This window comes from Aptenodytes forsteri, unplaced genomic scaffold (assembly GCF_000699145.1).
Source record: "Aptenodytes forsteri isolate BGI_AS27 unplaced genomic scaffold, ASM69914v1 Scaffold243, whole genome shotgun sequence".
Taxonomy (NCBI): domain Eukaryota; kingdom Metazoa; phylum Chordata; class Aves; order Sphenisciformes; family Spheniscidae; genus Aptenodytes; species Aptenodytes forsteri.
This window is the reverse complement of record NW_008795314.1, coordinates 2907857-2932211: the sequence shown is the minus strand read 5'-3', so window position 1 is coordinate 2932211 and position 24355 is coordinate 2907857. Positions and strand designations below refer to the sequence as shown.

General features: G+C 36.3%; 1 protein-coding gene across 1 annotated transcript in view; it reads left to right on the top strand.

Annotated features, from left to right (window-relative positions):
* The window catches only part of B3GNTL1 (UDP-GlcNAc:betaGal beta-1,3-N-acetylglucosaminyltransferase-like 1), a 120517-nt gene that overhangs the window by 58253 nt on the left and 37909 nt on the right, over nt 1-24355 (top strand). The window contains exon 4 of the mRNA XM_019472119.1: nt 20834-20929. Coding sequence (XP_019327664.1) covers nt 20834-20929 — 96 coding nt within the window. The remainder of the gene's footprint in view (nt 1-20833; nt 20930-24355) is intronic.

The window sequence follows — 24355 nt, the reverse complement described above, 5'->3', positions numbered from 1 at the left end:
AGAATTTTAAAAGCTCTTTTGCTGAGAAATAATTTGCATTTGGGAAGGGGCATTTTTGAAAGTTCCATAGTTACTGAATGAAACTTGACAGCACTGATTTATTTATGTTCACAAATATAACTTGTTTTATTCATACGTTACTTTTTTCTGCTTTGGAGAGAACAGTGCAGGGCCCCAGAAATCTTCTCTTTTGGAAGGGAACAATACAAAATAATACTGGTAATATACAATATTTCTCTCCCAAAAAAAGTTTCTAAGAGAAAAATTGAGATCACTTGAAGCTTAAAACTACTAAGGTAAGTATTCTAGATTTCATAAGGAAAAACCTAAAAGTTTACTAAAATATGGATGTAACCAATACAGATGTGGTTGGTAGTCCAGTATCTTTACAATTTATATATTTATAGCTGTTTGAGGCCGTTCTTCCCATATTAAAAAATAATATTCTGATCCAGATAATAAAACTATGAATCTGTAATTGTCCTCTCTGCCTCCATATGGGTATGCATTAGCTAAAATTAAGTTAATGAGGCTTTTTGGCTGGGGTCTATTTTTTGGTCAGGCATATAAATTGTCAAAATTGGGCATTTTCATTTTGACAGGAAATTATTTTTCTTATTGTGAAACATAATTTACGATATAAATACATGATGAATCAGGCATTGTAATGCAGACGACCCAATGGCCCTGTATGCTTTCTGAAGTTTGGAGTTGAATACTGGTTCATAGAAGTTCTTACTGAAAAAAGGGAGGGGAGAAGGGAGAACTGGGGAGAAATTCCCAGCTCAAAATATTTCTAAAGCTGCCTAACAAAGCAGCTTTAACTCTCTGTATAAAGCTTTCTCTAAGCAACTTGGTGGGTCTGGCATAAGTATCAACTTTGAACAAGATTTTCATTTCTAATCTGTTTTCCTGTCTCAATACTGAATTATGTTCAGAGTTTTCAGATCATGCTTGCCACAGTGTGACACAGGGAAGCTGCCAAAGTCTACAGCCTACAATCCTAACTCTGTATTGATTACTGAGAGAAGGCGCACTTCTGACCTGCGTGGAATTGCATTTGAACCATTCATGTCAGTGTTCATAATAGAAGTAAAACGTTTACCTCATTTCTTGAAGTGATACTCCATTAAAGTATTCTAAGTCTCTCTTTAGGCCCTATTCTTGTGTCACAAACTTTTGTCATAGGATTGGAAATGTATGGAGATGAATACCAATACTGCAGACAGAAAGTATAGTTTTGGAACATGAGGTATGCACTTTTATCGTGGCCTTTTTCTGTCATCAGTGTATTCCTGAAGCATTTATTATAAAATAAAAAAATAAGCACATATCTGACAGGCAGCAATACTGCTTGTAAGTGAAAATATTTACTCATGGGCACCGGATCTTTAGACTTAAAAGTCTTGTGGTGTCAGCTTGGAACAGAATTTCAACAATTCTGTCTTGTTCCTGCAGGTGTATTCTTACACAAAATCATGTACATCTTTATGTTTAGACTGACATTTCTAAAACGTGTCCGTTTGTTGCATGTTTGTTATGTAATAAGGTTATATATGCAGAATAAGGTTATGTTATGCGTAAGATTGTGTAACCTTATGCATGTTTGTTTTAGTAAGTCAGTCAGATGATTTGAGGGACAAAATTGAATTCTCCACTGCAGGAGACTTTTCTTGTGCCATTTTTAAAAAGACTGAAGGAACTGTACCCTGCTCCTGTAATACGGTCACATAAGGCAACAGGGAAACTCTTCAAATAATGAAAATCAACGTGCATTCAAAAATAAGAAGCTTTTGATTTTTTAAAAGAGACATTTTTTAGTAACTTTGTGAGTCGTGTTTTCTTTAAGGCAGTTGTGACTGTCTGAATTGTACCGGTGGTTATTTCTTCCACTTCATTCTGATTCCTAGCTGAGACTTCATTGATGTATTTCTGTAATTCATTTAACAACCTGATTTACTTTATCTGTGAGTTTGTCTTCTAAAGGAAAGAGAGGTACCCGCGTAAACAAGATTGTGGCTCTTGCTTCAGCTGTTATTGCCTGGAAGCTTTTTACAAAACATATATGATTAAACATGACTTATTAACTTAAGTCATTAACATAACTCATAACATTAACGTTTACTTTCTTAGAAGTGCAAGACGAGAAGCAATAGGGGCCTTTTCCCCATCAGGATTTACTATCTGTCTTTTCTGTATACCTCTGAAGTCATGTGCAAGTATCAACTCTTGAAAAGAGTTGAAAAAAAGCATAAGTATTGGAAATGAATTATAAAAACTGTCAGCTTTTCTGTGTGTCTTTTTTCAAAGTATTAGGTACTGATCGCTGGAAAAGCCTGGTTAATCTGCTGAGTGAGATCAAAAGGAAAAATAAGCTTCAGTTCAAGTTAGTATTGCCTGAGATTTATGGATCCTGTGCTGCTCATTTGGCTCGTGTCTGTTTTTTAACCTGTAATTCTAGAATTTGGCAGGCTATTTTCTCCGTAGAGGTCTGCTTGCTGTCTGGTGAAACATAATTTGGGCAGCAATAAAGTAGATGGGGAAAGTGCAAGTGCAATTTCCCTTTTTTAGTTTATTTCCCATACAAAATGATAAAAAAAGACACTCCCAGTAAATGAAGTATTAAATGAAAAAAGGGATATTTGAAGTCTACCTCAGACTGGGAGAAGTCTGAACTGTAGTTGGTGTCCTCTTTGCAGTATTAATGTGTGTAGGTTTTCTTTCTCCTGTGGAAAGACTACTGGCTCAATTACATGTGGGTGTGTTTTGAGTTCTTAGCACAAGAAGATGATCTTCTGTAACAAGGGTCTGTGTTTTGGAGCACAACATGCTTCGTGCACAGCTGGTCTATATGAAATAATTGACAGTTCTGTAGCCCAATTGTTACATTACTGTTTCCTGGAAGAGACAGATTGGGTTCACCAGCTTAATCCTCAAACATGTGGTCTATATTCAAATATGAAATGAGGCGTAACTGTGAACAAGCTTTATGTTTGGTTTGATTTATTTTGGTATATGCCAAATATATATTCCGTGCAAGTGCATCCCCTGGGTTCTCCTCGTAAGCTGCTACTGCAACCCTTTCTATCAGACCAGTATCTCCATTCCTCTTATTAGGAATATGTTGTATACCGGGCTAAACCTTAAGCTTCAAGCAGGTTCCATTGAGAGGCAATGTTTATGAAAAGACAGATAAAAACTGTTTGACTGTTTTCCTTGCTCATCTGTTGTTTCTGCTTTCTGTGAATCATAAACTTTCAGAGAAAAAAGTAAATGTTAATGGCAAGGAAGTAATTTCTTATTAACTATTGAAATTGTTTTCTCCATGTTCTGTGTATCATATGAAATCTGTAAAAGGGATTTTTATGATATATTCTTTTAGCCTCTACAGCTCAGCAAAGAGTGAGAAAATGTATTAAAATTAATTTACGGTTATCTATTTGATGTAGGGTGATTTAGAATGGATTTAGGAAGCTCATCAATAAAACCGTAGATTAAATTAAAACCAAATCCACATGTTTTAGTCTGTAAATGCAGACATTTATAAAATAAATTGGTATATCATGTTACTTTTGTTTTGCTTTAAGATGACTTCATGTGAATTAGACTCAACTGTGGAGTTATGAGATGTGTTGGAACATGTTGAAAGGTATTAGCCTTACACACAACATCACCTCTTTTGAGTTGAGTAGATAGACAGGCTTTGGGGTCTTGTGAGTTGTTTCTGTTATGGGATAAGCTGATGAAAGCAGCAGATATTTCTTGTCATAGTCTAGTTTCTTTATCCATGCAAAATCTGATCCCCCCCCCGAATAAAGCATAAAGGAAGCACAGGTAAGCAATTTCTTTGCTCACTGTTCCAAGCCTTGTAGGTTTTTCTACAAGTTCTTGCAGTCCTATCTGCAGCTTTTGGATCCTGCCCAAGGGTCTTCTGCAGGGTTTTTTTATTTCTGTCACCTTCCCCACCCCTCCATTTCTCTCCTCTCTCCTCCTATTGCTTCAGTTACCTGTTCCATACTGAAACTTGAATGTAGTTTGGTTTTGCTGCATGCAGGTCAGGTACACCAATTGTCATCTTGAGAGTGATTTCAGCAGTCTGCACCTGAACAGGGTCTGGGCATTTTTAGTGTGGAAGGTCTGCACAGGAGGCTGATAGCCTATCTAGCAGCAGAGCTGAATTTTAATCTTCCTTTATCTTTGAATCTTTCTTTCATAATTCTGCTTGTGATTAATTTTCTTTTTTTCCCAGAGGACACTGATGTTTTACCTTTTCAAACACAAAAAGAAAAATTGGTATTCTGTTTCCTAGTGATGCTCTTTGATCAGAAGATTGTGTTAACAATTTCTTTTTTGTTTTGAGACCAAGAGAGAAATGCCCAAGGGTGACATAAATCATCTATGAGTTCCAAGAGCCTTTCTTTTAAGTAAAGAATTTTCTCCTTACAGGATTGAAACTTGTGATCTGTCATCAGATCTTGAGTTATTTATTTAAGATTTTAGCACCACGTTCTGTCTTTTGCTGAATTTAGGGGAAGCTGTTTACCCTCTTAACTGAGGGCTAAATATGTAGCCAAGCTTTTAATTTTTAGATAAACATTTAAAAACCTCATGGTTTTGCTCACTGATGGCAACTACTAACAAAATAACTTCAAATATTTGCAAATATTCAGAAGCACAGCTCTTAAGGAGATTGCTTGATTTTACTGACAGAGTGCACAAGCCCTTTTTTAAAAACTTTTTTAAAGTACAAATCAAGGTGTATTGGGGCTGGCTGGGGTGGAGTTAACCTTCCCCACAGCAGCCCATATAGTGCTGTGCTTTGTATTTGTAGCTGGAAAGGGTACGGATAACCCACTAGTGTTTTGGCTGTTGCTGAGCAGTGATCCCGCAGCATCAAGGCTGTCTCTGCAACTTCCCTTGCCCCCGGCCCACTAGGCTGGGGGTGGGCAGGAGGTTGGGAGGGGACACAGCCAGGACAGCTGACCCCAGCTGACCAAAGGGATATTCCTGTGGTATGGTGCCATGCTCAGCAATAGAAACTAAGAGAAAGGAAGTGGGGGGGCGGGCATTTGTTATTAAGGTGTTTGTCTTCCAAAGCAGCCGCCACGCTTACTGAGGCCCCACTTCCCAGGAAGCGGCTGGACATTGCCTGTTGATGGGAAGTAGAGAATAAATCTTCTTTTTTTGTTTGTTTTTAATTTGCTTCCATGTGCAGCCTTTGTTTTTTTGGGTGTTGTTTTTTTTTTTTTTTTTTTTTACCCCGCCTTTATCTCGACCCATGAGTTTTTCACCTTATTTTCTCCCCCTGTCCTGCTGAGGAGGGGGAGTGAGAGAGCGGCTTGGTGGGCACCTGGCAGCCAGCCCAGGTCAGCCCGCCACACAAGGTCTGGACTGCCTTGGAGTTGTAGGACACAGGCCAATGTGTTGCAGGACAATTTATCTTGTTTATGAAAAGCAACAACAATGGCGAAGTAATATGCTGTAAAAATCTCATACTTTGCTCCAACTGTTGAAAATGAATTATAGTACAGGCCCACATAGTAGCATATAATACATTTCTGTGTTTCTGCAATTTCTTTAAAGCTGCAGGGTTCATTTGCAGTCCAAGGGCTCATTTAGGAGCAGTGCAGCATTGACTGGATTGACTGAAACTGGTTTTGAAACTGCACACTCAGGAAGAGCTTCAAATGTAAAGCATAAAATTTCTTAGTTTTCTCTTGCATTAGAAAAAGCCTTGCTTTCATGTTTTTGTCAAGAGAATGGTTTATTTCAACTAAATGGAAATATTTAGAACATAAAGGACATTCCTGACAAGATTATGGTTTTTAATATGGAATGGATTTTGGATTTTAACTTCTGTTGCTATTTTAAATATTGACATTTAAAGTCGTCGTTGGATTTGTGAAGCAGCTGCAATGCTAAGGATATCTTCTGATTACAGCTGGCTAACAAGAAATTATGTTGAATTGGAGAACACTAATTACTTACCTTATTATTCTTAGTAAGTTAAGAAAATAAATTTTGTCTAGAACAATTTAGAACAACAAGGTTATTGTGACAACAGGTGATAATACTGAAAAAATTAGTGAAACACTAAGATGCTGTCGAAACTATGCATAGTTTGATTTAAACAAAAAGAACATTGACCCAGACCTTTTTTCATAAAGGAAAGGAATGAAATGCATGAAATATGCTTAAAAAGCAAACCTTTGTATTGGTGTTCATCACTGAAAAAACTTCACTGGAGATTTTAAAAGTTACTACCCTGTGAAAATAACATCTGTTAAAACACAGCAATCCAAGAGGAACATGTTTCTATGTACCCATTCTTCTTTCATAGTATTTCTGACTTACAATATTTAGTTTAGTACAGTAAACATTGAGATTCATTTTTAGTAAATGACTACTGAAGCTAGAGTAATTTGCAATTTCTATAAAGTGTCATCATTAGGAAATGCATGGTTTGTAGGAAGAAAGCATGGTGTTTTTTAACTTGAGTAAGTTGATTTGAATCAATGATGGCTATCCTTTTTTTCTTTTGTGTAGCTCAAAAGATAAACTAACCCCTCAAGGTACATATCTTTTTATTTGAAATAAAAATTTGTTAACTAATTCTATAACATTATAGTTCGATAAGTATACTTCTGCCAAAAATACTTAGATCATAAATACACTATTTTCTTTGAGCTACAATGAATATTTTGTTATCAAAAGATATAATTAGCTTGCTAAGATTTAGCAAAAGATGAGATTTGAATCATTTGTCATGGCATTGATCTTAAAAGTTTCCTTTTATTTATTTATTTCAATTCGTGTGAAGAGGTGATAGGTCTCATGTTGCAGCAGAAATGAGATAATCCAGGTCTGATAGTTGTTGTACAGCATACGTATTATGTTATTTTGGACTGTTTGACTGTTAGACTGCAAAATATTTAAACAGAATACAAGGACCAGAACAGCTGTGACAGCATAGGAAGTTTCAAGTTTTCTCCTTTTTTTTCTTTTATTCTTTTTTTTCTTTTCTTGAAGGCCTTGTTATTTTCCTATCCTTTTCCTTCAAAGGACAGCTTGTTTATTTTGTGTTCCCTAAAGTAAAACTGGAAGACACACCCTTCCTTATTTAATGAAAGTTGCAAGCATAAGAAGGAATACTTGAATTTGAGTGTGACATGAAAGGCAAACTGCTGTCTGCAGTCGGTAATCCCACTGTGGGGTTGATGTGGGAGCAGGCACTTGAGAGAAGACGATGGGATGGGGTAGCCAGTGGGGCTCAGTGGAATTAGCAGGGCAAATTCGAAGGGGAGGGATGTGCAGAAGTGTATCTGGACCGATAGCTTGGAAGTTGGAAACTCTGTGACTTGGAAATTGAGAATAAGCTCAGCCTGTCACAGAACTATCAAAAGTAATATGGTAAGGCTGAGTAAAACTTGTCCAGTCATCTTTTGGTGGTGATAAAATAGAAGTGTCTGTTACTTTGCTCTGTGTGTGAAAATGGGAGATTTTTTTAGTTGCAGCTGTGCTTTAAAATATTTATACTTTCTTAAAGTCTTTCAGGTACACTCTCGATGTCCCAGTGACCTGGTGTTTGGACAAGCCATTTTAGAAGGCCTCGTAAATCAGCAGAAATGCCTTCTGTTTTGCGTATGTTGATGCATTCTTCTGAATGCAGAAGATGAGGAGTTTTATCCCATTCAAAGATTAATTAATTTTGCTGACTCATTGATCTGATTGGAAGCCGTGTGTCCAGGCTTTGCATGGCACTACGCCTGAACTAACATACCTCCTGTCTCTGAGAGAGCTTATGTCTGTCTGCAAAGGATCTTGTAGATATGTCAGAAATGTATTATGGATCAAGAGGTATAAACATTACATCCAGTTATGCATTGGGTGCAGTAATTCTACTGAAGTCAACGAAGGTAGTCTATATTTTCACTGATATAAGTGGAAACAGAAACATCTTCCATGTAACTTAAAACACTGTACAGCAGCTTCGTGTAATTTTTTACCTTTACATTTTGCAGATACTGTATATAAACCTGGTTTATGTCTTTTCTAAGTGGCAGTTGATATAAACATAGTATCATCGTATAGAATGAAACATGTGAGAAGTTCCCCTTGGAAATGAAGGGAAGAGGTGATTAGAAACAACCTAATTCAAACTAAAGTCCCTGAAGTGTCACACTTGCTTCAATGCTAAAAAGTTGGCACACCTGGTGCAGGGAAGTGGTAAAGTATGTGTATGGCTTAAAGTAAGTGTACTTCCCTGATTTCCTCTGGTACTTCTATTGAAGGTGGGATTTTTCTCAGCCTGGAGGATATTTTCTTTCCTTATTTGCCATGGCAGTCATACAGTACAAATAGCAGCAAGAACATACAGCACCATATTCTCTACTTTTTCTTAGAATTAAGATTTCTCACATTTCAGTGAGGTAGAAAAATAAATTGAAATTTTAACTGAACAGGACATCTTTTCATGTTCCACAAGCTTTAAAGAGCAAGTCTTCTCTTCATTTTCATGAGCAAGCTGGAAGACTTGCCAGTCAGTATTTTTTGCATATTTAGAAATTATGTTGCTGAGTTTGAAGGTTTGAGTCCAGAGAACTGCTGTTGGGAGTTCCCTCTTTCTTCTTTGGCTGGTACCTCGGTGACCACTTATTGCACTAACACAGCCACATTTCATAGGTCCAGCATTGCTGTCATTTTTCGCAGGGTGTTGGTTGAAGTATGCCAGAATAACAAGTCCTGAAGGTATTATACCTCATTAGTTTTATGGTCTTTTGGCAGTATTTGAAGTTTTTTTTGAAGGGGAAGAACATGTTTATTATCATGAAACTGGGTGCGTGGCTAAAATGCCTCAGCTGTTTTTGGAAGATCACAACTCACAGTTCTCTTGCTGAATTCAAATTAGAAAAGAAGATTTGTTGCTAGTAGAGAAGACGTGGGTAACCTTTGCAACGTAAATGTAGCTTATATAGATGAATTGGCATATTTTTTCAAGATCCATTTTCTCTTTAAAAAGCTGCCTTTTTCTCCTTCCAATCTCCAAAGAATTTTGCTGGGGCAGAATAACACATGTGCATGTGTGAAAAATTGCTGTTCATAAGTGTCTCAACCTAGCTAAATATTTAAAGATACGCAGCTTGCCTACGTATACGCTACTAAAGCAATGGTTTCCTGAATCAGGATTTAACAGATTATTTCTGAGGTTATGCTGGTTTTGGAACTTAGACTCTGTTACTGCAATATGTGGATCCTTCTGGTTCTATATTTATTTTTACATAGGATTTCCCTGTGAAGTGGTGCAGTTTTGAAAAGGGCAGAGATCCCCACTTCCAAAAAGAGGTTATAGTGCTTATGTTGGATGTTATTAAACCAAACGCGGGACTCTAATTCCCAGTGCGTTAGATTTGCCGAGTTTCTTATGCGATGCGGAGAAGGTTGTAGGTGTTTCTGAACTGGATTCAGAACAGCCAGAATTGCCTGCGCTGGCCAAGAGGAACTCCAACTGAATGTGTTCAGGGATACTGCAGGGCAGGGCTGCCACCATTCTAGACAAGTACTTTTTTTGGATCTTGCGCAGGGACTCAGAGCTTCATGTTTAGAAATCATAATACGTTGTTAATTAGAAGCTTAATTTTTCATAGATTTCAGTGGATGTCTAGAGTCAAAATAGTAGTTAGAAGTCATAATGTCTTAATACAACAAATATGAAGAATAGTAAATATTTTATGAGAAATAGAAATAAGTATTGTTGATATATTGATTGTGCTTAATACAAAGCTAAGTTAGATAAAGCCTTATTGGGAGATCTGATTAATGCTGTTACTCTACTTGAGCTTCAAAGTTATAGTTGTTTGTCACCGTGACTTGTTTGTTGCAGTGAAACTCCTAATTTGCTTAGTTTGTAACACTGAACGCTCCATCTATGCTGTCAGAGAGATTTGCTGTTCCTTATAGGAATGTCCAAACTGGTGTCTTCCCTTACTACAGAAAAGATTGGGCCAACCTTCATAATAATTTGCATCAACGATTTTTGGAAAAAAACATAGAGAGAACTTTGCTGAAAGTTCCTCTTGGATTGCTGTGTTTTGTCTTACTTTATTTTTGTATAAGTAGCATGTGCAAAGTTCTTGCTACCAATTTCATGGAGTTTGGGGAAAATTATCAAAGATTTTAGGTCAATTTTACAAAGTAATGACAGGGAAATTAGGATTATTAAATATTTTTAAACACAGTATTTCTAAGATACATTGTTATTGTGCTTTTGTGTTTTACACTACCTTTTTTCAGAATTTGTAATTCAGAGATTTGAAACCTCTTTTAAATCTTAATCGTTTTTAGCAGGGATGTGTGTGACAAAGAAAGGCGTTTATGTTGAGTGACCCATGAAACTTTCAAAGATCTAAATCACATGAGCTGCTTAGTAGATTCTTCCCAGCTGGTGCTATAACTGTATTTGGTTTTGAGTATAGCGAAAACTGCTGTTCTGTTTTCAAATTTTAAATTACATTAAGCGCAATTCTAGCATCTGTTTCCTCCGCTGATTTTCAACTTTTTGGCAGCTGGAAAATCAACATTTTCTTTTCTGATTCAGTTGGCTTCCTTTAGATAGTTATTAATATTTTTTCTTTGAAATTATAGCAAGACCATTTTTGCTGCCACGTTTCTACGATGCCATTACTATTTACTAATGATACATGCTGAGTGCCGGATAGTACATCTCTACTATCCTTTTCGGTGTAAATATTTCTGCAGGACAGGATAAGAAAAACGTATTAAAAAAGAATGTAAAAAATCTTTTTCATATGTGTAGCAGAATTTACTTCCTTTTAATTCTTTGAACATTTTAGCTGCACTTTGCTTATTATCAGATTCACATAGCATACTGAAGCAGTTTTTTAGAGAGGATTTCTTATTACAGAAATTCATTTAATCAATTTGAGGATAATTATAATAGTCTGATTATAGGAATGTATGGATACATGAGGCTTAGGTGGATATTCACCCATTTAAAGGTGCTTACCTGAACTAGTGAATTTAGAAGCCTCATTCTCTAGGAGCTCCACTGTATTCATTAGAGATGGCAGCAGAGATCTTAGGTGAGTTGAGTTGCTCCATGGCAGAAATTCTCTATGGTAGGGAGGACCCATACTGCCTAGGCTGCTTGCTTATGCATCTCTGATTTAGGCTGAATTTGGGCCCTAATCCTTGCTCTTTATTGTTGATTTGTATTGTTCTAATGGGAGCATAGATACCCTGAAGCTAATTCATACCAGCCTCCACTTGGAAGATCTTAAGCTATTTATTACCTTCTTTCTTACTGCATTCTTGAGACTTTGAAAATATATTAACACACTGGATAGATTGAATGACTGACTGTCTGAATAGTAACTAATTCAAACCAGTGACAGGGAATGCCAAGTTCAGACAGAACTTAACGTAGGAATAAATGCCAGAAGTGATGCATACTTAGAGCCCAATTTCAGAGATACAATATGACCTTCAAACTACCCATGCTATGAGAGTTTTGGTTATAGAGTAGGCAGTCACAAATAAAAGGAAATGTTGATCAGATTGTTGGCTGGGAGGCAGTGAAAGAACCTAAAAAATCAAATCCCACATATAAACCCATCAACAAGTTATTAGGGAGGCTGAAACAAGAGAATGCAGATAGGAGGGAAAAGCTTTGTAGTGCTCTCAGCTCTGTTTTTTCTCAGACTTTTACAAATTGATGGGACTTAATCTTTATTTCTGTGTATTCTCAGGATTGGTTGAGGTCTTTCCAGTTTTGTCTTCTGCACTGTTGAAAAACAAACTGTTGTAACAGATGACTGGGTTCTTGACATGTGTTAGGTCCCTTTCATTACCAAAAATGTATGTGTGTGTAAAAAATTTGCTGAGGTACTGGGTTTTTTTCCCCCCCTCAGTTAGTATATATCATTATGAGAAAGTGTATTGTGGGGTAAAAGATTGGAAACAGTGTGCGAGAAGACTAGTATTAGGCCATTTATAGAAAACAAAACTCTGAGAAGAATTTAATTTCCCCCCCTGTGAAAAATATTGCGTTACTGTTTCTTGTACTAGCACTGAAGTTTATTTTTCTAAAATAATTAAATAACTGATTTTTATTTTCTGTCTTTTCTTTGTTGTCCCATTCACAATTTTGAAGCGATACAGAATGCAAATCAAACACTCTCGGGGCACTGGAATGCATTTGGTACTTTGATACCCCCCAAAGACTTGTGATATGATGGAAGACATGAGGGAGAGATTTAGGGTAAAGTTTGCTTTGATTTCCTAAAGAAAACATTCTACTATTGCAGTTGTTAATCAAATAATCAGAATATGTAGTCTAAGATCTGATCTAATTTTTCTCTTTTTACCTACTCTAAATGTTAAAAGCCTATAGGGGAAAAAAACCACACAAAAGAAATACCATTTGTATTGAAATAAATAGCGCAAGTTTGCATGAATATTTAATATTTCTCCTGTGGATCTTTTGCATGTACATTAGCACACAGCTGAACTTTTCAAATTCGAAAGTGATCTCCTTCCCTACAATTCTATGCTTGTTTAGAAGATGCTTGTATTTCTTTCCTTTAACTGAGGTTCATATGTTCCCCCACTTCCAAGTTGCATACAACTTTCATAACATGAACATTCATTTGAAAAGGAGAATCAGTGAACAGTAGTAGGTAGGATATGTTATGCTGTTGGATAAACCTGAATACGCAAAAATATTTCATGTTTCTCTCTCAAAATACCTGCATTTTAAAATTCGCTGAAGTTGAGATTTGTCAGGAGGTTTATTCACATATCAATTGAACATTGATTTTAGAAGGTGGTATGTGGAAAAGTTTCATGTGTTGCTTTTTATGTGAATTTGTTTTCCTCTTTACTAGCACGTTTTAGAGAAGCAAACAACTGAATGCTTTGTTACTTGTGGACATAGCATCATCCACTTTAAAAGGCAGGACAGTCTTGCTTCCCCGGAGCTGGCACTCCTTACCACTGAAGCAGGAGATGTTCCTCAGAGGTAACAGTGTGAATCCGAAGAAAAGAGGATTTTCCAGACCATTGCAGGGCTGGCATTATTATCTTCATGCTGTATATGTTGTTATCTATTAAATATTATTTAATAAGTTACAAACATAGCTGATGTTTTTATAGACAGAAAATTAATAATACTTACTTTCAAATAATCTTCTGAACACTACAGATTTTATAACTTTTTGTAAGAATAGAATTGTCCTATTATTGCAAGAAGGATATTTATGTCATCTTTTGTTTTTCATATATTCTTGAGATTACCTTCATTTGGGTACTGTCTCAAAATCTAAAAGACCTATTCAGTCTTCGTCTTGCAAAAATACTAAAGGACGTGTCCAAAAGTCAAATGGAAAGATCATTTTTAAGACTTACTACATGAGCACTGATCAGTGCTGCTTATTAGCAGATTGTTTGTTCTAACCACAATTTAGTATCTGCTAATAAGACTTTAAGCATATTGTTTTCTTTCTTCCGTGGTAAAAGCTCAGCATAAACAGCAAGCCAAGTAGACAACCTCTTGGTACAGAATGCTTCATTTTACTGGATGGAGTAATTCTTCCATTGTAAATACTTGACTCTTTAAATACTGGAAACTCTCCAAGAATGAGAGAGACTTGTTAAGGCATGGATGTTACAAAGACCACTTTTAGCGGCTTACAGACAAGGAAAAAAGATGTGAGACATGCTAAAATCATACAGGCTATTCCCTTTGCATGCATCTATTCTTTTGGTTTCAGCAGTAGGTTAATTCATCGTCATTAGTAGATAAAAGCTCTGAAAAAGACTGAAGAATGGCGCTTGCTATTGGGTTTTACTAGGAGCATTCAACTACGAAAAAAAGAGATATTCAGCAGTATAGTCAGCTCTCAATTATCCAGCACAATGAGGCTGGCATGGGCTAGCTCACATAAAGCAAAAACACAGCTAATTCAATACATATGCATTAGACTATAAACCCAAAGTTAATATATTTACCTTTGGAAAATTTGTAAACAGATTTCCTTTCAGCAGCAGATTTAAAAAAAAAAAAAAAAAAAAAAAAAAAAAAAAAAAAAAAAAAAAAAAAAAAAAAAAAAAAAAAAAAAAAAAAAAAAAAAAAAAAAAAAAAAAAAAAAAAAAAAAAAAAAAAAAAAAAAAAAAAAAAAAAAAAAAAAAAAAAAGGTCGATAGAGTGCAGCCCGATACAAGAAGTCTTTACCCTGCATTTCATTCTTTGTGGCGCTCTGTTGTAGCCAGAGATGTCAGGAGGAAGTGATGCCATGTTAATACACACCCTCTTACTCATTTTCAGATGGTGATTTCACATCCAACAGTGTAGAGACTTGATATTAAAATTTTATATAACATAGGGAATACTATTTGTATAGAATTTTATGTTTTGGTATAATGGTCAAATAGCTATAAAAAGGACTATCATGTTTTTCTTAAAGTGAATGGCCTGGTGAAAAGCACTAAGAACGTAATAAACTGTGAGGGACAAGGGAGTTTGTTACAGCAGTTCAAACAAATTCAACTTTTTTCTCCCCGCACTACTGCTCTCCCAACTTTCCTCCCATTACTGTCCTCTGCTTACATCATGAGAACTGGAAGCGTTGGGATGTAGGGGAGTGAGGAGCAGGGATTTGTGTGAGAGATTCACGCATTATCTTCCCCGAGATTTAGGTATGCTTTAGAAAGTATTAAAATATACCATAAATGTTTTAATGAACACTTTTTCTTTTCAATCTGCATAAAAATATAAAACAAAAAACAAACGTCAGCTTTTCATGTAATACCATTTATGTCTTGGTTAACCTTCTAGGCTTTCAGGAAAACAGCCTATGTATGAAGGTGAACACTGTCAAGTGTTACTATTTAGCCTATATAACTAGGTTTCTAATAACTTTGAATGCAGATTTCTTTTTTTTATATTTATTTATATTCCTGGCACTCCATAAATCATGTAATACTTTGTTACGTAGGTATTCTATACTTTGCTTTTGACTGGCTGCACCTTTGAATAGGCTTAAGACTTTTTACATACATTTCAAAAAAGTTAACTGTCAATCATACAGTGTAGGTAAAATATAAATTATTATTACCACAGCTTGTACAGATTTGATATCATTGGACTGTATTTGCGTGGAAGATTGACCAAAGAGAGAGATCACTTAACTTTTATAACCCTTTTATAACACTTTTTTTTTTATAGTATCTTAAATTGAATCTCAATTAAGTTTTGAAATGTTGGAAGGGATTGTACTCAGAGGTGTAAGAGAACATCTCTGCAGTGCAGTACACCTACTCTCCAGCTATATATTGGAAAGGTAACTAGCTGTATAATCTAGTTAGTTGTTACAGAAAAGAAACAATATAGGTTCCTTCAAGCAGTGGTAGGAAGCACTAGATAGAAAAACAGATACAGCAACTGAGAAAGCATCATCTTACAGCTGCTCTCATTGGTTCCATTCTTGCAAAGAGTCTGTGTTTCCTACAAACTGTGAAACATTTCAGCCTTCGTTAAGGCTTCAAATCCTGAGGAAATCATGGGGAGCTGTAGGTCATAATTTTTCCAGGAGCAGGACTGGAATACCTTCTCGGAGGTGCTGAATGCTTTCTGCTTTCAGTGGCATTAGCAATTCTCAGGACTCTTGAATTCTTTTTGATTAGTTTTGTTGCTAAGTAGAGTTTGGGATTGTGAAGGTCAAGTAACGCTGATTTTTTAGTCAAGCCTGTACCAGAATTACTATGTCTATATCAACCTTTCAGTATGGAGAGTCATGGCATGTTTTATTTCTGAAATGTACTTTTTGTTGTGCCAGATCCCGGCTTCTTTAGAGCAGGGATTTTCAGCTAATGTCGAAGCATGCAATGATTAGGTGATACAGGCAATTATTTATATAGGCATAGGAAAGGGTTAAACAGTTCAGTACAATATAAACTAAGTGAATGTAATCCATACCAGATTGGGTGTTTAGGTTCCTTAAAGCTTGGTAAAGTTTGTTGTAATTCTTTTTTTTGAAAAATCTTAGTTGCCTAATACTCTTTTGAAGTAGGATAAAGGAGTCTTTTCTTCTCTTCCCTATGTTCCGTACCTCTTCTGTTGCACTAATACATGCACCTGATTCTGGATGTAAACCTGGTAATCTTTAGTAATGAGGTCCTGGTACATTCACTGCTGAATTAATGCACTGGTATCTTAACACATAATTTTTCTAAGTCAGGAGTGATGTCCTTTAGCCTATGGTCTGCCTACAGTTCACAAAAACATCGTGGCCCTCCGCCATCTGATTTTTTTGTTTTGTCTTCTTTTTCACCTTCTAACGTGTTAATGTATGACCCTGGGTATTGGAAAGCTTTATTTATCATCACATAGGAGATTGTTTCTAATCCTTGATCTGTGTGGATATAATTTTCTTAAATGCTATAGCATAAGTAGAATTAAATGTGTAGTGTATTTTGGGGAATTAGCTTGTTACACTGGAAAGCAGTCTGGACCCTTGATTAAATAGGTTGCTCTTGTGAGCTGCCTGGTTTCCTCTCTGTATTCTGCATGACATAATGTGATAAGGTTGTTTCACCATCTGCATGTATTCTTTTGGCACATGGCTGTTAGATTTTGATTTGCTGGTTCAGCAAATAGAACTTTACTTGAAGAGTTACTATAAACACATGAATGCCTTTCTCAGTATTGGAATTTAAATTTCGTATTGAATGCTGACATGATCTGAAGTGAGCATCAGTAGGGACCAGAATTACATGTGCTGTTGACAGCTTTGAAACACAACAAATGAAAGTCACATTATCAACTCTTTATATTCTTTAGATTTATTTTCAGAGACTCTCTGTAATAGTTGAATGTAATTCAATAGCTAAACAGTTAGCAAGAACAAACCAGAATAAATCAGTTTCAATTACTTGCTACTTGATCCTTGGAATAAAACAAGATGACAATAAAAGTTCTAAATAATTTAAGAAATATGGTGCTGAAGTAGCAGCCTGTGTCCATCACCTGGAAACTGATGATGATGGATTCCAATTTGGTTATGACAACACTGTGTTCTTCAGGAATTCTAAATCTGAGCAGATTTAGACCTTCATCTACAAGCTCTGGGGTTAGTTTTTAACAAGTTGGTTTCATTCAACTAGATTATATTTAGATGGTCTTTACAGCATACAGTGTACTGTAATTAATGACAACTGTATTAAGCATTAATCTTCCAATACAGCTGTGTGTGAAAGGTTCACAGGTCCAAACTGCTTTCCAATATACTGAATTAACTCCTCGAGGAGGACTGAAAACCCATTGAGGTTCCAAGGTGATACAGGACATTTGTTGGGCAGAGCTGGAGAACGTTTTCAAGAAAACCAAACATAGCAGTTACAGAGCTGCATCATAATTCAAATTGTGCTTTTGATTGATTTTCAGATTAAGGCTAGCATGTGCTTTTTGTTTCTCTTGTTCCAGTCCACACAATCTAAAAGATTTATGGATAAAATCATAAATTGGTCAGCCAGTTCGACCATTTTTTAACACCTTGGGAAGTGTGTATGACAAGAATAGGCAAAAAAAAAATCCAGAGGAGACTTTCCCATCTGACTCTAAACCAAGCTGAAATCTGGAATTTCCAAACTGCAGGAGGTTGAGGTTGGGGTTTTTTGTCTTGAAGATGAAATTTCAAAAGCTCTTGAAGGTAGCTTTCAAAAGTTTGGCAAATGCTGCAGTGTTTCAATACAGTTGCTAGGAGTTTAGTGTTTTTCCTGAGCCAGTTCTCCTCCCAGCACTGTAAGTATTCAGACCGAGGGTGCAGTTTTATATTACAGCTGGACTGATTAACTGTGGGCAATGACCAAAAAGGGAGGTCTTGTTTTCTTCTCCAAAGCTTGTTCCTTCCCCCTCCAGTATGTCAGCAGTATTGCTCGTCTGACCCCACAGTGAACCCATTCAGAGAACTAAGGCTATAGAAAACTAACACTAAAAAAAAAAGAAAATAATAGCTTTCTTACTGATGCAGTGCTCTGATCTAGCTGACCATGGGGTCAGGTGAGTGCCAATGCTGTTGTAAGTGACTGGGATGCATAGCGAGAGGCAGGAGGAGTGGGAGAGCTCATAAATTGATATAGATATACTGTAAATCTAAATTTTGAGCATACAGTTCCCCCTATCAGGTTAAAGATTATTTATGGATTATCTATACTGCTGCTGAAAAGAATGGTCTTGCTGTCCTCTCTGTGTTTGGTGCCCTGTTTTCCTACATCCTCCTTTATGGTGCCACTAGTGTTTTTGTGGTTGGTTGGATCAGGGAGCAGAGCCAGCCGAAAACTAAGCTAACAAAAAAAAGGAATTTCAGCTTCACAAGTGTTATTGTTAGCATAGCAAGGGATGAGGTAGCATGAATTTGTCCATTGTGGCAGCAGCACAAATTTAAATTTCCTAAAGTTTATTTTGATGTTGCATTATAAATATTCATATAGAAAAAGCTTTTTTACTGATCCGTTGACTCTTAGCTGGTGTACTGTTGCAGGTTCAAAGACTTTCTTGAAGGATAAGACCCTGAAATCATATGTGGCAATCCAGCCACCTCATCATCAGTCTCAGTTTTGTCTGTGTGATTCCCCTCTAGTATCTTCTCTGAGGTGGACAGTGAGCCATAGAGCACTGTTTGATTTAGGAAAGACATCAGTGTATGCAGTGTGTTTTGGTTTACTATATAATCATCATCATATCATCTATGTTAACAGAAGTGACATTTTGATGTTTTTTCTCAGTGTTTCAAATTTGTTCTATGTAGTTTCACTTAAGTATATACGTCAATGGAACACAGATTATCTAAGATATTTGGGACTTATGCTCTTTGCACGTGAGCATGACTAATTACATTGAGCTACATCTTTAAGATTAAGTGCATTTGTGTTCTCTGATGAACCTGGCTGCACTGAGGAAATGGCATTCTAGCCTCTCCAGACACATTTCACGTATTCCAATAGGCTCAAGACTTTCTTTTGAAGATTTTCTTTCATTCAGAAATGAGATTCAATGCAATGCATTCTAGCCTAGCTTTTCTCCCTACTGTTGTTTTCTTTTGGGATTACTGTTTGGTCATTGTTCGGTTCAGGCCATACTCAATTGCCCTTGTAATTAGTGTGGAGCTAATAACCATGTACTGACTAATCACGTCTGCTCTAGTCTGGGATTGTTTTGACTCTTTCAGCTCCCACTGACTTTTTGGGGGAGTTCTTGACATTTAGGACCTCTGAAGCTAGCGTATGTCAGTTATGAACAAGCTGCTAATGTGTTAAGTCATAGCCATTAAGCAATAGGATTATTCTGACTAAATATGACTGCCTAAAATTTAAGTGTCTGTATCGAGATGAGTCACCCTAGGACCCCTTTACAGACAGTGAAGTTCTATCATTATGTTCCTGGAGTTAGCATGCAGTGTGTTTCACCCTAAGGTGGATGCCTGTGTTTGGTCAGGTGATTCATGCCATAAGAAAAGTGGGAGTAGATCATGTGTTGAATTTTTACTAGATTTCTAATCTAATTTGCTTAGAGAGTTGGTCTAAGTGTCTGTATAGAACTGAGTGTGTAAAATTTGGGCTTTAAATCCATGTTTATCTGTGGAAATTGAAGTTACCAGGCATAAGAGGAGTTTAAGGAGCTCCATCCCAGGTTGAAATCAAGAGGAACACCATTAAAAAGTAAATGCTTAGATGCATGTGATAAAATTTACATTCATGCACTGATGTTTAAAAATCTGAACTATACAGGGATATTAATATTACCACTATAGCATGCTATGAAATCATCTGCTCATAAGATCAGCATTTTCATTAGTGTTTGAAGACTGGCAGTAATTGTGAGGTTTCTTTCTTCTGCCCTTTTAAACCAGGCTGTGCTCTTTATTTCCTGTGTAGTTCTTTGGAAGCAGGCACAGTCTCCTGTCTTAACTTTGCACATTCTGTTTGACAAGTTCAGTCTCTTGTTTGGCTAGATACTTCATCTTGTAATAAAAGAAAGAACCAGTTTACCTTCCGTAATCCAGATTCTGGTTTATTTCATAGTTGTGTTTAAAACAAGTTTGTTTAAAGCTGCAAAGAACCATTTGTATAGTTCTTGGCTGTCACTAGTCAAGAGGATGAAATTAATAGCCACTTCCTTTTCAGTCCCTAAAGCATTTTCTTTCCAACTACCTTTTAAGGTAGGTACTACTGGGTAGCAAATCCATAGCGCTCTGGTGATGTTTAAAATAAATTGCATCTTACTTGTCCAAGCTTGATTAAGATTTAAGTGTCTTTGGCAGAAATAAAAGATCCATGAAAGCTCCTCCTTAATATATGTATAAGGAATATAAAATGGAAAATCAATGCACAACAATTGTAGGGTTGAGTTTAAGGACTTTAACTTTTTAAGATTCTTCTCAATTCATTCACTTCAGTATCAACATTGCCATTATTAATAGAAGCGTCATTACCAGTATGCCTCTCTAAATTTGAAATAAAGTTTGAAGTACTCTGCATGTGTTGCAACTTATGATAGAAGAGAAGGTTATGGAATATGAAGCAGGAAGTAGATTCATCTGTTTGGCTGTGACACCTCAAAGGTGCTGGTATATACCACAGTTTAAACACTAAGTGCATGCTAAATTTTAAGCACTTGCATTTCTCAGTGCTTAAAACTGCTAAAGAGTAAATATAGGCGTAAGTATTTGCAGGATTTCAGGTGAATGCATACTTTGCTTCCCAACAGATGCTGGTTTTGACATTCTATTAATTAAGACTGGCTTTTTTCACCCTTTTCCTAGGTGTTTACCTCCCATGGACCTACTGTGATCATGCCAACCTGGTTCTGTTCTCGAGAATGGTTTTTTCACGTGGGAAAATTTGATGAGGGTGGAAAGGTGAGTGTTACGGATGATCTGTAGTCCAGGAGCCATCTCTTAGTCTAACAGCCACTGAAAGCTCTAAACCTGTTTTTAAGAAACACTAGGCAAAGGGGTATAGATAAAAACTGAGGTCTAAAAAAATCTGGGTTGTACCATATACCCTTTTTTTAAAAAAAAAAAAAAAACCAAAAAAAACAGTCATTAACCAAGCACAGTTGTTTTGGGGTAACTCTGGTGATTGAAGGACATAACTAAGATGGGGTTTGTAGATAAATCTAACACATTTGTTAGCTATGTCAGCATACCTGGAAAAATTAAAGAAGGGTTCAGACATTCAAGCTCTTCTTCAGTCCCTGAAATAGATGCAGCAGATCTGAAAGCTAAAAAAAAGTCAGCTCATAGTTTAATTAAGAACCACCTCTGAAAGGTAAGGTAGATTTGGTGAAAGAGATCGGAAGGAAGAAAGGTGCAGGATGGCAAAGAGATGGTAATACATTCTCCTAAGGGGAAAGATTTCTATCCCTAAGATGAAGAAAGAAGGGAGGAGGGGAGGTCACAATGTGCCATAAAACCACTATCGTTAAATCTCATTTATCCACTTGTCATATCCACTTGTCAATCTTAGTTCTCAGGCTTGTCCTTGGAAGATGTTAAGTAGCTTCTCCTCAAGGATCAGGACTGAGAGGTTACAAATTAAACAACTGTTATCTGAGAAGTGTTCCTCCACTGACAGGTGTTCTTCTTCTTTATAGATTTCCTGTATCAGTTCAATTTGGTTGCTTTAGGCTCGTCAGCATGTTTATGGAATAAAATCCAGGGATGTCTATTGGTGGTATTTATTGTGGTAGGAGTAGAAATATGTTGGCAAATAGATCTAATTCAGATGCATTTGGATCCATTCTGTGTGTTTTGGACCTGAGGGGTTTTGTTTCAGTGGTTTTGGTGAGATTTTAGGGCTAGAATGGGTGGTGCTGAATTTTTTTTTTTGAAAGCCTTCATTTAATAGTACTCAAAAAAATCTGCTAAGGCTATTTCCTATTTTATTGTTTAAACTATAACATATTATGATTATTATTCTTTTTATAGCCTCTAAACGGAGCCCTCCTGTGCCATGCAGTGTGTATACATACATATAGACATAGACACACATGTATATGTGTGTATGAGGATATACAAATATTATTCTTTGGGCTGCCAACAAAATTATAATTTAAGGAGACGGCGGACAGAGAACAGAATTGTTTAGAGCGGTGAAAAGATTTGCCCTTAATTACATGGCGGGTGAGCGGAAGAGCTGGGAATGGTGCCTGGCTCCCAGTACAGTCTACATTTGCTGACCCGTGCTCTTTATTTCTTTTTTATTATTATTCCTTATCATTGTATTTTCATTCTCTGAAGAATGTTTGACTTAACTTCTTAGGCCTTGTTAGTAAGCTCAAAAAAGAAAGCAAGCAAGCTAAAACATAACAACAACAATAGAACAGCAAGCCTAATGATAAAGTTCAAGAGGTTAAGTTAAACAGACTATTGTTCTGTGCTTTTTGCTTTTAGTTTTGGTTTGTTTTTTTTTCTCTTTGTTCTGTTTTTGAGGGGCTTTTTTGGTTTTGCTTTATATATATAATTGTGTAGGGACTATGCCACTGGTTATTCAGATGTAATACGCTGACAATCTTAATCCTAATGATTTTTCAGCCACAATGCATGATATGTCCTTCTAGTTTTAAAAATTATCAGTGATAAGTTAAACTTTTTGTTTGTCCCTATTGTGAAGTCTCCAACATGTCAAAACTCAAACTCTGGCTGATACAGAGGACCTTCAAAAAAATACCCTCCGAACAAGGGTGATGACAGATCTGAACAAAGCAATGAACATAAGCATTGAAGTCAAACCTTTGTCCGATGTGGGTTTAGAGGACACAAAATCAAGTCCTAAATCTTTTAGCATTTAGCACTGTAAAGTATTTAGCATTGATCTTACTCATTCATTTTCATTTGAAAAGAATTCCTTTGAGGCAAAGAAAGATTTTCTTTGTGTATCAATAGAGCTTTTATAAACTAGTACTGAGTACTCCTAAGGATCTTATCCACGTGTGTATGTTCTGACCTGACCCATGATCTGACTATGTTAATTTGATCACTTCCATCTCCATTTTTGGGTTAGTATTTAACAGTGCGACCTGTAAGTGTCATATTGCTGCAAGTAAACACAGAAACAGGCCAACAAATCTCCGCATTTCAGCCATTTGCTAAACTATTTCCATGCCAAAAAGCTGCATTTCTCATTTGGAATTAAATCCAAACACCTGTTCTTCGTATTTCAGTGCTTAGAACAAATGGAAGATAATTCCTCCATGGAAGAAATTGTGATTTGATGTTTATGTTAATAGTATGGGTGGACTGATAGAATATAAATATATAAGTGATGATGTAATCTTTTTTTTTTTTTACTACAGGTAGGTATGCATGTATCTCTCCATCCATCCGGGCTTTATGTGAAACAGATTTTTAAAAAATATTTAAAAAAATCTTTTTAGAAATAAATATTTCTTTCTGGGCAAGATCTGCAGTTGTTGGAAATGTATTCTTTTTAGGTAATCACTGTGGTAATGTCCAAGCAAAATCCTAAATAGTATCTTCACAAATGGTGGCTAAGAACCTGACAGGTTTGCTTTATGCACTGATAACTAAAATGGTAGAGGTGTTATTTGTGCAACCTCTGATATATGATAATTAAAGCAGAAGTACTTAGAAGTAGTTGATTTTAGCAAGCTCTAATGGTGTGCTGAGACTAAGATAATACAATAGAAATGGTCACAAGCCTATAAAGTAACATTTTAAATAGTATCCACTGCTAGGAGGAGAGTCACGTGAACCATATTTCTGACTTAATTTTTTAGGAAACTAAAGGAAAATAATCTTCCTGTTATCCAACCGATTCGGATAAAGAGTGCAGTACTTCCTTATGGAAAGAAGTGGCAGGACTTCAGTAAACCCTTCAGAACTCACACTTGAAAATTAGTGTGTGATGTTATCCGCATGATTGGTTTTGGTCCTATGCTTTTTGGTGTCGTCTAACAGCTAGCATCATTGTTTAAAAGTCATAACTGTGTCCAAAAGCATCACAAAAGTTATGCTGAGGAAAAAACATACAGGGTCTTGTATAATATGAAAAGCAGATTTCGAAGCTGTGTCATGTTAAAGTAGGGAACTCAGTCATGCTCAGTTGGTAGACATGGTGTCTGTTATTAGCGAAGCAAAATTATTGCCTCATATGTTTGACAGTGCGCTTCAGTTTGCATACAAAACTAACATTTTGCAATTCTAGCCAACTGACCTTGTGTAATTCTACCAAAATGTATTAGAATCAATCATAGAATCATTAAGGTTGGAAAAGACCTCTAAGATCATCGAGTCCAACCATCGACCCAACAACCATGCCCA